At 44.6% G+C, this 15,048-nt stretch overlaps 1 protein-coding gene across 1 annotated transcript in view; it reads left to right on the plus strand.

Annotated features, from left to right (window-relative positions):
* Positions 1–15,048, plus strand: part of nwd1 (NACHT and WD repeat domain containing 1) — a 52,955-nt gene that overhangs the window by 12,618 nt on the left and 25,289 nt on the right. The window contains exons 8-12 of the mRNA XM_061737644.1: positions 762–879; positions 7,535–7,699; positions 8,861–9,058; positions 12,996–13,115; positions 13,919–14,118. Of these exons, the coding sequence (XP_061593628.1) occupies positions 762–879; positions 7,535–7,699; positions 8,861–9,058; positions 12,996–13,115; positions 13,919–14,118 (801 nt within the window). The remainder of the gene's footprint in view (positions 1–761; positions 880–7,534; positions 7,700–8,860; positions 9,059–12,995; positions 13,116–13,918; positions 14,119–15,048) is intronic.

Genomic DNA, 15,048 nt, shown 5'->3' on the forward strand with positions numbered 1-15,048 from the left:
ATGTCTCTGGTTGCTTTTTTCATTGATCCACACAGCACCTCCTCCTAAAATACTCTCAGCCATGGCAAAAAACAGGGTTTTTATTAGCAGCATTGCTGTTGGTTCTGTGTACTCCTTTTTGTCCTATATGGACCCTGGTGGTGCTCCAGATTGTCTCACCACAAAATGTTGGGAGTGTGTTATCCTCTTCTGCTATCTCCTCGCTAACCAACACAGAAGTCAGTTTGAGGGAAATATATCACATGATAGAAGGGTAAAAGGAGTTGATTATCTGATTATCTGACTTTGTAAATTCAAAAACTTTTAACAGAAACCAAAAGGTTGTATCCTGTAAATTTGTGAACAAAACCTTCTTGATTGACAATGCAGTATAATATGAAAACTTTGCCCACAGTACTCAGTTATATGTACAAATAAGAACTGCATGAAAAGGAATCAGAAAAGTTACAATTCCTGATTTTATAAACCTAAAATTTTATAAATGAAAAATTATAGGAGTGTCATAAACTTGAGAATTTTCAGTGTAAACTAGGAAATATAAGCAAATATGGAACACAAAACTGGAAATTTCCACTTTTTTGTTCCACTTTTGTGAGTTTTCTAATGAAAAAACAAAGTTGCATCATAAATTGAATAAAAAAAATAACATAAAAAAAATATTACAGCAAAAACAATACATTTGTGCAATTTCAATAGAAAACTTTTACCACCTCAGCCTGTTTGATTCTCTCTGAATCCTGGTTGGTTCTGTGCTGCCAAAGGTCCCGGCCCAGCCGCTGTGGTTCGCACCAGGGTTAGCTAACACCAGGAAGCTGCAGGAGCTGCCGCATCACCTACTGCACGCTGACCTGTGGGAGGAACTACAACAGGAGGTCATAGGTATGATAAGTAGGAAAAGCGTTAAAACCCCAATGCAAAACACACCACAACACACCTGGTTGACTTTAAAGCTAGTGTCTACGATTTTACATATTGTACATTTTATCAAAATAATTTATAAGGTTGTTATGGCCCAATAGTGTTACCTATGAAATATGATTAGCAAAAAGAACCAAAAGAAAATATTTCTTCTATCTGCTGTAATCCTGCAAAGAGGTCAACCAATAGGCGCCATTCGGCCCGAACGGCACCTATTGGTCAATCTGCTTGAATGTCAGTGATTGGACAGTCCTCACCTACTCCCCGCCTCCCAAAGTACGGCAACACGAAGGACCACTGGCTCTGTCAGTCTCGACAATTTGCGTCTGTGGACATTTGAATGAGTAACATGGTATCTTACCTGTGATTCCATTGTTGTATCTTGGTGTTTTCTTGTTTTTCTCACGCAGACACGAACAAATACCAACACACACGGCTCCGCGTTGTATTTGTTTTCCAATCGACTTTTATAGTGATTTCAATCCGGCGCCGCTTGTTTTTGGTCCTGCTGGCTCCCGTACCAGAGGGGGTGTGTCGGAGGCACAGGGGGGAGGGAGTTTGTGTAGGGAGTAGGTGTCAGTTGAATCTTTCTGTCCAGCTGGGACACTGAGATCAGTTCCCAGTGATGTCAAGGATGTCCATTTTGTCCAGCTTGCCCAGTGTTTCTAGCTTTTCTCTGACAAAATTAAAAAAATCAGATACTCAGTCAGTGCTCCTATGCTAGGTGCATGATTTGTTCTGCTTGTGTCCACTGAGAGAGACCATGGACACAATTTTGTCCAATCACTCATAAAACCTGGATGACATCATACACCACCTGGGGCCGTTTCACAAAGCAGGTTTAGTGAAAACTCTGAGTCTGTTAACCCTGAAATGAGGGAAACTCTGAGTTTTCCGTTTCACAAAGGGAGGTAACTCAAACCAGAGAAAGAGAGGTAACTCTAGCCTGTTTCACAAAGAGAGGTAACTTAAGCTCTCGGTCAGTTACCGTAGTAACAGACTCTCTGAACCTAACCTGGTCGGGACCAGGTTTATATGAATGAACCTGGAGTTTCTTTCCGTCTCCGCCTCTTTCAGAGCCGCACGCATATTTGATTTCCTCATTCATTCTGTCAGCAGGCGAGTTTTGGCGAAGTTCTGCCGTCTGTCATTAAAAACAGAGTCAGTATATTAGAAGTCCATTGTCACGAACATGGCATGTCCTTGATGAAGACACAATTGATGAAGGTGCAGAATTAATGCGCAGCTCAATAAATATTCGTCGGGAGATGGTTATCAGACCACGTAATACATGTATATTACATAGTCTCAGTACTCGCAGAGCAATATATGTTAATCCTTTATTTTTTATAATTTTAATGATTGAATTGTTTAATGATTTCATAATATATTCAAATTTTTTTAGATTTTTTATTTGGGGTTTTCATAAACTGTGAGCCATAATCATCAAAATTATAACAAATAAAGGCTTGAAATATCTCACTTTGCATGTAGTGGGAAATAATATTTGTTTCACCTTAAGTTGAATTTACTACGAACGAATTAAGTTTTGCAATATATTCAAATTTTCCGACCTCCACCTGTATATTATTACATAAATAAATAAGAGCATAATATGTGTCTGTATTGGTTCAATACGACAGTGTTTCCCAACCCTGGTCCTCGGGGCACAATGTCCTGCATGTTTTAGATGTTTCCCTTCATCATCACACCTGATTCTAATTAATGGTCCTAATTAGCTTGTCATCAAGGTCTTGACACTTCTGTTGATGACACAGCCACTTGTATCACGGTGTGCTGAAGCAGGGAAACATCTAAAACATGCAGGACAGTGGGCCTCGAGGACCAGGGTTGGGAAACACTGCAATACGTAACGCAACTTTTAATTCCCAATTACGGAACAATTCCGTATTTCAAGGGACGGGTGGCTTGGACAGGTTTATGATCAACCTGTCCAAGCCACCAAGGAGGAGTTCCACAGGATTGCAGCTGAATGATGTAAAGATCTGTTAAATTAATTTTATATTATATTCTGTGCTGCGGTGTTACTCTTTTTTTCAAAAAACTTGTTCAAATTCGCCGTATGCGCGCATTAAAATCTCTAATTCCATTCGGCTGAAAAAGGACACGGCGTGAAGTATGTGGATCTTCAGATGCAAACTAATTTTTCCTCAAAGGGATATTGTAAATTGAAATGTTAAATAAAGTTTAAAAAAAAAGAAAAAGTATGTGTATCTTTTGTTGTCGCCGGTTGCCATGGTGAATCCTTGTATCAGGGCTCTATAGATACTGGCTTTTTATAGTTGTGGCGCACGCTTGTAACTCCAGGTGAAACTACTTAGAGTTGAGTAAATTACCTCAAATCCGCTGTTCTGGAACCGAAAACTCAGAGTTTCCGATCTCAGAGTAGATCAACTGAGAGTTCAGGATTAGACTGGGAGTTTGTTGAACCTGCTTTGTGAAATGGACCCCTGAACTCCACCACTTGCTGCCTTGATAGTCTGGCAACAGGGTTTTTTTTTTTTTTAAAGTGTGCACATTGTATGTCCCCAAGACTGCTAGACACTGTAAATACATGTCTGCTTTCAGGTATCTTTCCTCAGAGCTAAAAAAAACAGCCGTCATTAAGCTACTTTTGAAAAAGAACAGTCAAGACAGGTCACTCATGAACAGCTATAGGCTCGTATCAAACTTCCTCTTTCTTAGTACAATCATAACAAAAGCTGTCTTTCAACAGCTGTATAACATCCATACACTGAAGGACTAGTTTGATGTTTTCCAGTTTTCTGGACACATCACAGCACTGAGACAGCTCCTGCATAGGCCTTTAATGATATTCGCTCCAACAGATAGTGGCAACATTTCAGTATTGGTCTCACTGGATCTCAGTGCTGAATTTCATCCATCCATCCATCCATCCGTCCATCCGTCAATCAGTCCATCCGTTAATTCGTTACCAGGTTGCGGGGACAGAAGTCTTACCAGAAATGCCCAGACTTCCCTCACCTCACACACTTCCTCCAGCTCTTCCTCCAGCTCTACCTCCACCTCTTCCTCCATCTCTTCCTCCAGCTCTTTCTCCAGCTCTTCCTCCAACTCTTCCTCCATCTCTTCCTCCATCTCTTCCTCCAGCTCTTCCTCCAGCTCTTCCTCCAGCTCTTCCTCCAGCTCTTCAGAGGGGAGTCTGAGACGTTCCCAGGCCAGCCGTGACGCATAGTCTCTCCAGCGTGTCCTGGGTCTTCCCCGGGGTCTCCTCCCGGAGGGACATGCCTGGAACACCTCCCTAGGGTGGAGGGACATGCCTGGAACACCTCCCTAGGGAGGAGGGACATGCCTGGAACACCTCCCTAGGGAGGAGGGACCTGCCTGGAACTCCTCCTTAGGGAGGAGGGACACGTCTGGAACACCTCCCTAGGGAGGAGGGACATGTCTGGAACACCTCCCTAGGGAGGATCCAGGAGGATCCGGTACAGATGCCCAAGCCACCTCAGCTGACTCCTCTCAATGTGACGGAGCAGCGGCTCGACTCCAAGCTCCTCCCGGGTGACTGAGCTTCTCAACTTATCTCTAATACCCCTTTTCCACCAAACCAGTTCCAGGGCTGATCCTGGGGCAGTGCTGAGTTTGGAACCGGGCTTTCTGTTTCCACTGACAAAGAACTGGCTCCACGCCAGAAAAACTGGTTCCACGGTAGCACCAACTCTTTGCTGGGGTGGATAAAGAACTGGTTACGTAGGCAGAGGGGGACAGAGTTGTTAAGACCAACGGCAATAGAAAGACTGCGAGACGGCGTCATTTTCAAATAAGCGCCGTGCGCTGAAAACCTGTTGATGATGACAAAGACATTGGATCTGCATTTTTCTGATCTCAATGAAGCAGCGTTAAAGGGGACCTATTATGAAAAACAAGTTTTTTTCTTGCTTTAAAATATATAAAGTGGTCTCCCCTCAGCCTGCCAACTCAGAGAAGGAGGAAAGCAACCAGATTTTGCAGTGTCTGGACAGCCGCCCGGATGAGTCATCCACTGTCATGTGACTTCTACGAGCCGTTCAGATTCTGCACATTTTCGTTACGTAACCAAAATGCAAACCACGCCCACAACTATAAAACCGTGTAACTGCATGCAAGTGTCCAACTATCGCATCACACTGCGTGACATTGGACGCTCTCTGTCCATCTCCCTCCAGCAGCTGCCACTTTATTGAGGTTTTTGTAGTGAAATGAGGAGGAATCATAGAGATAACTTCTCATTTCAACTAACTGGATCAGCCGTTCCTCATCATGACTGTTTCCTACAGCGCTTTCAACCGGCTTTCAACGCGAGCGACAGGAGGAAAATAGAAGCAGGGCGTTCGACAAATGTTCAGCTGGGTTCAGCTGGGTTGTTGGTTGCCAGTTAAGACAGTCCAATAGAAAATAAAGCAATGGAATTGATTTTGTCGCTGACGCTAGCTCGCATGAAGCCTGAATTATGGTTCCTCGTTAAATCGACGCAGAGCCTACTGCGTAGGGTACGGCGTAGGGTACGGCGTAGGGTACGGCATAGGGTACGGCGTAGGGTACGGCGTAGGGTACGGTGTAGGGTACGGTGTAGCCTACGGTGCTTGTCGCTGCGTACCCTACGCCGTAGGCTCTGCGTTGGTGTAATGCAGAACCATAAATCAGCCTTAACTCCGCCGGCCGGAGCTTCCACCATTTTTTCATAGCGGTGTATCGCGTCATTAGCATCATCGCGTCATCGCGTCAGGCAGCCAATCAGCTCAGAGCCTCATTATCATAGCCCCGCCCATTCAGAATCCCACATAGATAATGAGGTTAGAAACGGTAAAAATAAAGACATGGCCCAGAGACTGAATTTCTAATTTATTTAGAAAAAACAATCAAAAGCGTGTTTTTAAGACATTCATGGCCTGTTTAAAATATACATTAAATGCCATAATAGGTAACCTGTAAACCATAACAGCAGCTGTACAATCGCAAAGTCATTCATAGTTGTTATTTTGATTTTCGCGCCAATGCAAAGGCAGACACGTAACTGATGTCTACAGCGATATAACTAATGTTCACAGCAACAGCAATGGCCCAGAACCAACCCTGGAACTGGTTTTGGTGGAAATGAGGTATAAGGGAATGTCCAGCCACCCTGCGGAGGAAACTCATTTCGGCCGCTTGTATCCGCGATCTTGTCCTTTCGGTCACTACCCAAAGTTCATGACATAGGGGAGAGTGGGAGCGTAGATTGACCGGTAAATCGAGAGCTTCGCCTTTCGACTTCGCTCCTTCTTCACCACGACGGTCCGGTACATCGACCGCATAACTGCGGACGCTGTCAATCTCACGCTCCATCGTTCCCTCACTCGTGAACAAGACTCCGAGATATTTAAAGTCCTCCACTTGAGGCAGGATCTCTTCACTTACCCAGAGAAGGCAGCCACCCTTTTCCGGTGGAGAACCATGGCCTCGTTTTTCGAGGTGCTGATTCTCATCCCTGCCGCGTCGCACTCGGCCTCAAACCGCCCCAGCACATGCTAAAGGTCCCGGTCCGATGAAGCCAACAGGAAAACCTAATATGCAAAAAGCAGAGATGAAATCATTGGTTCCCAAACTGGATCCCCTCCGGCCCCTGGCTACATCTAGAAATCCTGTCCATAAAAATTATGAACAGGACCGGTGACAAAGGGCAGCCCTGCCGGAGTCCAACATGCACCTGGAACAAGTCTGATCTACTGCCGGCAATGCGAACCAGACTCCTGCTCCGATCATACAGACACCTGACAGCCGTTAATAGAGGGCCCCGGACTCCATACTCACTGGGCACCCCCCACAGAATGGCACAAGGGACACGGTCAAATGCCTTCTCCAGATCCACAAAACACATGTGGACTGGTTGGATAAATTCATAAATAAATAAACCTTCAAGCACCCTGCAGAGGGTATAGAGATGGTCCAAAGATGGCCCCCCTTTTTAAAAAGAGGGACAAACATCCCGGTTTGTCACTCCAGGTTCCAAGGTAGCCACTGCCCTTGTTCCATGCAATTTTGAGACTTGTTGTGGTCAGTGCAGATCTCATCCACCCCCGGTGCCCTGCCACTGAGGAGCTTACGAACTACCTCAGTTACCTCGGCTCGGGTGATGGACGAGTACATCCCAGAGTCCATAGCCTCTGCTTCCTCAATGGAAGGCATGTCAGTCAGGTGTAGGAGATCCTCGAGGTATCCCTTCCACCGTCCGACAATGTCCCCAGTCGAGGTCAACAGTTCCCCCCCTGGACCGTAAACAGTGTTGACAGAGTACTGCTTCCCCTTTCTGAGGCGCCGGACAGGCAAATACGCTCTATAATCCGACTCAAGCGCGGATCTAATTCATTGATCAAAATCAAGAATGGTTGTTCAAGAATTTTGTCCATGCCCGGAAGACAAAACAGAAATAAAGCGTTTGTAGTCAAGGAAGAAATATTAAAAGTCAGCACTCAGCTTCAAGCTGTAGAGCTACAAACAAATAGCCAAGCCAGAAATCATAAATAAATAAAATTGTGTGTCCAGCGTGTCCAGTGTTTTCAGTGTGTTGGGTGTTTCCAGTATTTCAAATGTCTCAAGAGTTGTTATGTGTTTTCAGGCAAAGCTGAGTGGTTGTACAGTCAAAGCAGAGTTTGTGGCATTTCCAGTGTGATCAATGACCTGGACCAGTGCTCCCAGCTTATGGATTGTACTGAAACTGGATTGATCCGGGATGCTCTGGTCCTGATGAGGCCCAGCCTGGACCCCCTGGACAGTCATATAGGTTGGTGACACACAAGTACCAACTCAACCCATGCAGTTCCTCTGCTGACCCCTAGGGGGATCAATCCAAAACTGAGTCAGTCTCCGTGTCAACCGTACAGGGGTTCATTTCTATATACCTCAGTGAGTTAAATTTTATAAAACTCCTAATTTATGAAAAATGATGGACTGTGCTTTTTTCTTTCTTTTTGAGCATCAACTACATTGTAGCCTGTGGTATCAAATGGTTAGCTGTAATCAATGTATGTACTTGGCACTTTTAGTAAAGCTGGAGTGGGAGATGTTAATAACGACCCAACAGACTATATTAAAAAAAAAAGTAAACATAAGAAGGCTGTGCTATTACTGTACTAACAATCCCCTGTAACAGGCTTTCCATGCAAGGATAAAAAGTAGGAGGTCTCTAGGTGCGAGCTTTAGAGTGCTAGAACAAGTTCAACAGGTTCTGCAGCAATGCTAGCTAGGTACATCAGGAAACACAGATGGCCCAGTGAATCAGACAGTCGATCAGAGTCATCAGATGTTGCTACAGAAATGACAAAAGTAGGAATGGATGGACGGATTAAATCACCTAAAAATGTTAGTAAGGAGCATAGGCTAGTAGGTACTAAACTAAGCTAAGACAGCTAGCTTGTGGAGCTCTTATCACTCCACTCTTGGCATCCCTCCACTGGCTTCTCATCTGATTCGAAATTGATTTTAAGATTTTATTGTTGTTTTATTGTTGACGTTTTAAATGGAAAGGCAAGATTCAAACATAGAGGTGATCAAGCTTTTGCAGTGGCAACCCCAAAGCTGTGCAACGGCTTGCTCCCCTAATTATGCATAGATTTGAGGTTTGAGATAGTCTTAACTTGATAAGTTTAATAAAATGTTGCCCCACAGTTGTCATTGATGGAAACCAAAACAGACTTTTGTGTCCTGTAAACTGTAAATGTTTATTTCTGCTGTGAAGTTGAACTGTTTGGGGTCAGCAGAGTTTGATTCAGTGTTAGATCCCTAGTGGTCAGTAGAGGAACTGCATATCTGAAATTTAATTCAATACAAATAAAGACATATTTCATATTTGAAGTCCCAAGCATAAATAATTCAGTGAGTGATTAATTTATGAATTAATTAATTGATTAATTAATTAGTGGCCCGCTGCCGTTTCTGCTTCCAGACCAGTCCCTGTTTTACTCCGAGCTGTTGGCCCGTCTCTCCGCCCTGACCGCCGCCTTCCCCACTCTGATTGGCCAGCTGTGCAGCCAGTGCGAAGACTGGTTCCTGGCATGTCCAGAGCCGGTCCTCATCCCAAAGTGCAGCTTCCTGCAGCAGCCGGGGGGGGCGCTGCATCATACACTGACTGCTCTCCACGGAGGTGCGCCCTAAAATTGGCATAGCCTACACATGTTTTTTTTTAATTTTATTTGAAAAAGCATTTTCACATTGCACGAAATAAGGAAAACAGAAGAAAATAAAGGGCAAGCAGCACGAGGTCGTGAATTATAAGATGTATATGTAAAATATAAAAGGATCTGACAACTTGCGTATCCAGGGGTAGGCAACCCTGGTCCTAGAGAGCCACAGTCCTGCATGTTATATACGTTTCCCTGCTTCATCACACCCTGATTCAAAGGACTGTGTCATTAACAGACTTGTGCAGACCTTGATGAGAACCTGATGATGACCATTAATTAGAATCAGGTGTGGTGATGCAAGGAGACATCTAAAACATGCTCTCTAGGACCACAGTTGCCTATCCCTGCATTAGTTAATCATGTCATAATCCCTCTTTTCGCAATGTCTTTTCTCCTCTTGCTCACAAGACGATAAAACCAATAAGACACTAATAAACACCAATAAAAACACCCAGAGTAGGAGTGTCCTTTTGAAGCCAGTAAAGCTCTTTGTCCCTTGGCCAATAGTCTTGGGCAGATTCTCGTCATCAGTATCTGATCCCTCAGGTTTCCAACATAAATTTTCTTAAAACAGCACTATGTAACTTTTCCACCTTAATATCATATTTCCAGAGTCATTGTGATGGTACATTAACTTCCAACAGGTTTAATGAACCTCTGTCATGGTCTGAGGGGTCTGTATCGCCTTCACTGGCACTATGTAACTTTGAGGAGCATGGTAGGAACCCTGCCACACTAAAAAACTACACATTTTTACGGCTTTGACCGCTTTACGGCATACGTCACTTCCCCCTCCTTCCCCATTCGTAGTCCAGACCAAAGCTGGGCGGGGCGTGGAGCGCAGAGCTCAGCAGAAGCTGGTATCATGGCCGAAGCAGCGAAAAAAACTAAGAAAATAAAAGTTTTATCCGAGGAGGCGAAAAAATAATAATAATAGAATAATAATAGTGATCATAAAATTGTGTAATTCGCAATGAGGAAGCTAAAATGATAATACAATTGGATTGAATTACAGCACTAGAGGAAAGAATGCAATGCAAAGAAAATGTATAGAACATTTCTAGTATTTTTCCTGAGAACTGTAAAATTGTGCATGGCTGATCTGCAAAATATAAGGAATGGGCATTCAGTTATTCACAGATTATAAAGTATTTTTTTATTTTGTCAGTAAGTATGTTGGACTACTATTTTATGACGAAGTCCCTCTAAAAAACGTGACAGGAAAAAGGTAGAGTAGTAATTTGGGGAGCATTATCTGGCTGAAACAGCACAGAGGGGCAGGGGTGACTTCACTAATAAAACCAAGTTGAACTTAGTGATTTTCAACATCGTCATATTATATTGTTTAGCCAAAAATAGATACATTACCTCTTCACTATCCATCCTGCAAATGACGCTGAAAACAGAAAAGTAGTTTTGAAAGTCCGTCCCGTCTTCTCTCATTCACTATCAAAACAAATGCAGCGACGGGGACAGGAGTTTTCCGGCAGTATGTGCTGGTGCTCATGGGAAATGTAGTGTTCTTTCTGGTAAAGCACTACCGCTTTTGTCAAAAGGAGCCGCCAAACTCAACAAAAGCTGAAAGTTACATTGTGCTGCTTTAAAGTCAAAAATTAGTAGTGGGATAACTGTCATCATCCGCAGGTCTTCTGTTATTTCAATGTTCAACCTCCGATGTGATAAAACAAGACCCAGTTTGAAACAGTAAGATTAGCTGAGTATTTACTTTGTTGCTGCCAGTAGTTGGAGTAGATGAGGTTTCTATGACTTATTGCAATTTTAAACTCCGGAGTTCCAGTTGAAACTTCTGACTAAGAAATTACTACTTTTAAGTTAAAAGAGGAAATAATTTGAATCATTCCCAAATAAATGTGCAGTACGTATTTTCGCGACCATTCGGCGCACCGTGTGGAAAGGCGCACCCTCATTTTTGTGTGTCATTTTTAGATTTAAAACATACATATGGCGCACCGACCCAAAAGGCGCAGTCTACAGAGCAGAGCTGCACACACGCGTGCCGCAAAACACGCCGGCCGGAAAACAGACACACCCGCTGCAGAACGCACACACATGCAGAACGCACACACAAGCACACAAGCGCTTATTTAAAAAATAGAGCGGGAGCAAAACCTCTGTTTCTGCATTAAAGAGCTCCGCTAATTCAGCTGCGCCAGTCCGAATTTCCTCGGTGTCAGTCACTTTCTGCACAACAGTAAATAAACTTTTCATACCCCGTTGTGCGGATCCTCCCCCGCGCAGAGCCCGTCTCTCCCCAGCGGGGTGGAGCAGCGCGCGTCACAGCGGCTTTAACCGGGAATGTGACCTATTCGGACCGGCTGGGACCGAAGCCACCCACCTGTATAGGAGCAAGGGCTCCCGGGGAAAGACCAGCGGCATTTCGGCCGGATCTGCCCCGGGGATGGTGCGCCCTGGCCCGGCAAACCCGCGGCGGGAGCCTGGCGGCTCCTGAGCGCATCCTCTGCATCTTGGTTAGGCTACCAGAGATCAAACCGACAGATTTGCCTGAAAATCTCGCAGGGTGAAGTTGTTCCGACCTGGGACAGACCCCTGAATAAATAAAGGTAAGAAAATAAACGTTTCATACCCCGTTGTGCTGCGTTGTGCTGCGGATCCCGACCGCGGCGGTCCCGGGTCCCGCGTCCCGGGTCCCGCGTCCCGCGTCCCGGGTCCCGCGTCCCGGGTCCCGCGTCCCGCGTCCCGGGTCCCGCGTCCCGCTCCGCGCTGGTCCCGGGTCCGCTCCCCGTCTGCTCCCCCGCGCTGGACCCGCTCACACACGCGCTGTCGGGGTTTGTATCCGACAGGAGCTCCAGTCCGAATTTCCAGACCTGTCTCAGCCACCTGATCATCATCATCCCTTCATCCAGCCCCCCCTTTCCATTCGTCCTTATAATGACTCCGGCTGGAAACGTCTTATGCAAAGTTTTTCTTTTAAAAATCACCATAGGTTTCTGTCCATCAGCTGCGCCAGTCAAGCGCTACATAAATGAGAATCTGTGTGTGTCGCCGCGAATACACACCCGCGCATGTCGGGGTCCGGTACCGGGTTTGTAACCGACAGATTTGGCTGCAAATTTCGGAGGGTGAAGCTGATCAGACCTGAGACAGACCCCAGAAATCTCTGCTCGCAAAGCGGCCGGGAACCAGGTCGATTGGACCGCTTGGGGAACCAGGAAGTCGGGCTGGAGCAGCGCCCATCACCGCGCTGCTCCAGCCGCTGCTTTAACCGGGGAAAGTCACCGGTTCCGACATGCAAAACACACGCGCGCTGCAGAACAAGTGTGCTTATTTAAATAGAGCGGGAGCAAAACTTAGTTTGATTGTATTTTATTTCACTTTACACATCAAGCAAATCCTTAAAAGTTTTCATCTTCTGTTTCGCATTAAACAGCTCAGTGGATGGTCTCATTCAGCTTCACCCGCCCCCTTCTCCCTTTACCGTTCTCATGGCCGGCCTTACATTACCGTAATTCAGGTAATAGACACGGCGCACCGTTTCTTAAGGCGCCCGGCACATTTAAAAAAAAAAAAAAAAAAAAAAGTTGCGCCTTATGGTCGCGAAAATACGGTAATTGTATCTCTGGTATCAGTGCTGATGTCCTTTCTTCGGTTTTGTGTTCGCAATCACCTGAAAACTGTAAACTAGTGAACCATCAGAACTTCTGGTTTTAGAAAAGTGCTCACGTTTGCTGATGATCAGTTATTTGGTGTATTTGTTTAGCAGCCTGCTAGTTTCTTACCCCGTAAATTCCCTCAAAAGCAGAAATAATACCAGCAAGGATACTAAAAGATCATTATTTTGGCACATTTCTTCGCATTTTGTCTCAACTGAGACTTTATGGGTTTAGCTCCGTGTCAGAGCCGGTGTGGTGTTTTCAGGTGTGGTCTGCGTTGACATCAGCGTGGCGGTCCAGCTACTGGTTGCAGGTTCAGATGACGGCATGGTGGCGGTCTGGAGCCTTGAGGACAACCACCTTCAACACACCCTGAGACACACAGGTCAGTCTGAGAGTTGAACGGTGAAAATGCTGGCAGTGATTTATTACGTCGCATCTACAAAAACCACAAAGACAAATACAAAACAATTTTCCAATAGAAAAAGAACGGGGCTTGGCTAAAACAAAGGATAAACCTTGCCCTCTTTGGACCATTGTATCTCTGGCTTACTCTCCAGAAGAAGCAGGTTTCAAACTTTAAACAGATCAGCCAGGAGACATTGAACTGCAACATACAAGATTCATGTCTTGATGGTTTATCGTTTTCAAGAAGCCACTGCTAAAATTGGATGATTTTTCTGTGATGGTGGGGATGTCACACACTCTAACTTTTGAACCTGTGAAATACCTACAAACCCACAACTTCTAATCCCCATACACAATTTAAACATCCACATCTAGCCATGTTGGTCTTCCCTCTCCCGGTGTGAGCGTCATTGCTGTTTTGAGCAGTCAGCTCAGCTCCCAATGACTCCCAGTATATTCCATCTCTGAAACATCATCTCAAGACAAATCATCTTGATTGTATAACTTCTGACAAAAACACGGACCCACAAGAATCATTGTAGTTCTTTGACAGTAATTTTCTAGATATGCTTCCTTTTGTTTACAGATTTGATGCAAAGGTGAATTCTTTACAGTTTAAACACTCTGTTTAAAGACACTGATACATCATTTTGTTTTTCTTCTGTGATGTTGAAGTATAAAAGACCTATTGATGAAAACACTTCTGAGGTCACTTAGAAAACATGCAGAAAACTAACAGCTGAAGCATAAATAACTTCCTGTCTGATTTGTGTCATTCAGCTGCAGTTTTGTGTGTCAAGGTGGTTGAAAGCCCCGCCCACTGCCTCTCATTGGCTGCTGACGGCTCTCTGAGGAGGTGGAGTCTGATCAACGGCCAACAGCTGCTCTGCATCCAGAGTGCGGTACCTGTTGACTCCGCCCCCTCGTCGGTGCACCTTCATGTGTCGGAGCAGCTTCTGTTTGTCTACACCAGAACACAGGTGTGTCATTCTGGGCGGAGATTGTTTAACAGTGTTATGTTTAGGGTCCAAACAGCTAGTGGAGTACTGATGGCTTTGTAAAGATTATTCATCTTCTCTTCATTTTTTTGGGATGTATGTAGGCAGAACAAAACTGTACATGACACACCAGCAAACCTGGTGTAAACACACTTCTTTGTCAGGTACACAAAGGGCCCGATTTACTAAGATCCTAAATAAAGAGTACTAAATTGCGTGTGCACTGAAAAAGTTTGCACGTGCTGTTGTTGTGTGTTTTGCGGGTGATCAACTAAGATTGCGTGCGCAATTGATAACAGGCGCAAACCGCAGTATTTAAATGAGGTGTTGCGTGTCTTACGGTTTGCGAGCGCAAAATGAAATTTGACGAGTTGGAGTTAGAGATATTAGTGGAAGAGGCAAATTGTTGTGCCGTATTCAGCACCCCTGCCGTGAAAAGCACCCCCTCGTATATTCAATGATAAGTAGACCAAGAAAAAAAACAACACACTGACACTTCAATATATTTATATATACACACTCACACAAACACATACTTAGGCGTTTATATTATATATATTGACAAATATTATGGAAGACAACACAGTAAGCAGGCTATTAATTAATGACATCAATAACCATTTACCCGATTTTTGTTATCTGTGACTGTGATTGTGGGAAAGTATGACTATTGTGGAATCCATGAGCGCATTTAAACATGAATCATTAACACAAAACTGGACGCTAAACAGAACGTGACACAGAATGAGAATATAATTTTTGTCAGACGAGGGGGTGCCTTTCACGGCAGGGGTGCTGAATACGGCACAACACCGGGGTATGACAACTGCAGAACAAGGTAGGCGCACAATAAGAAACACTTTTTTCTCCATGAAAACACGTGATTTATTTATTATCACAAATAAAAAAATG

Source organism: Cololabis saira, chromosome 13 (assembly GCF_033807715.1).
Source record: "Cololabis saira isolate AMF1-May2022 chromosome 13, fColSai1.1, whole genome shotgun sequence".
Lineage (NCBI taxonomy): Eukaryota > Metazoa > Chordata > Actinopteri > Beloniformes > Belonidae > Cololabis > Cololabis saira.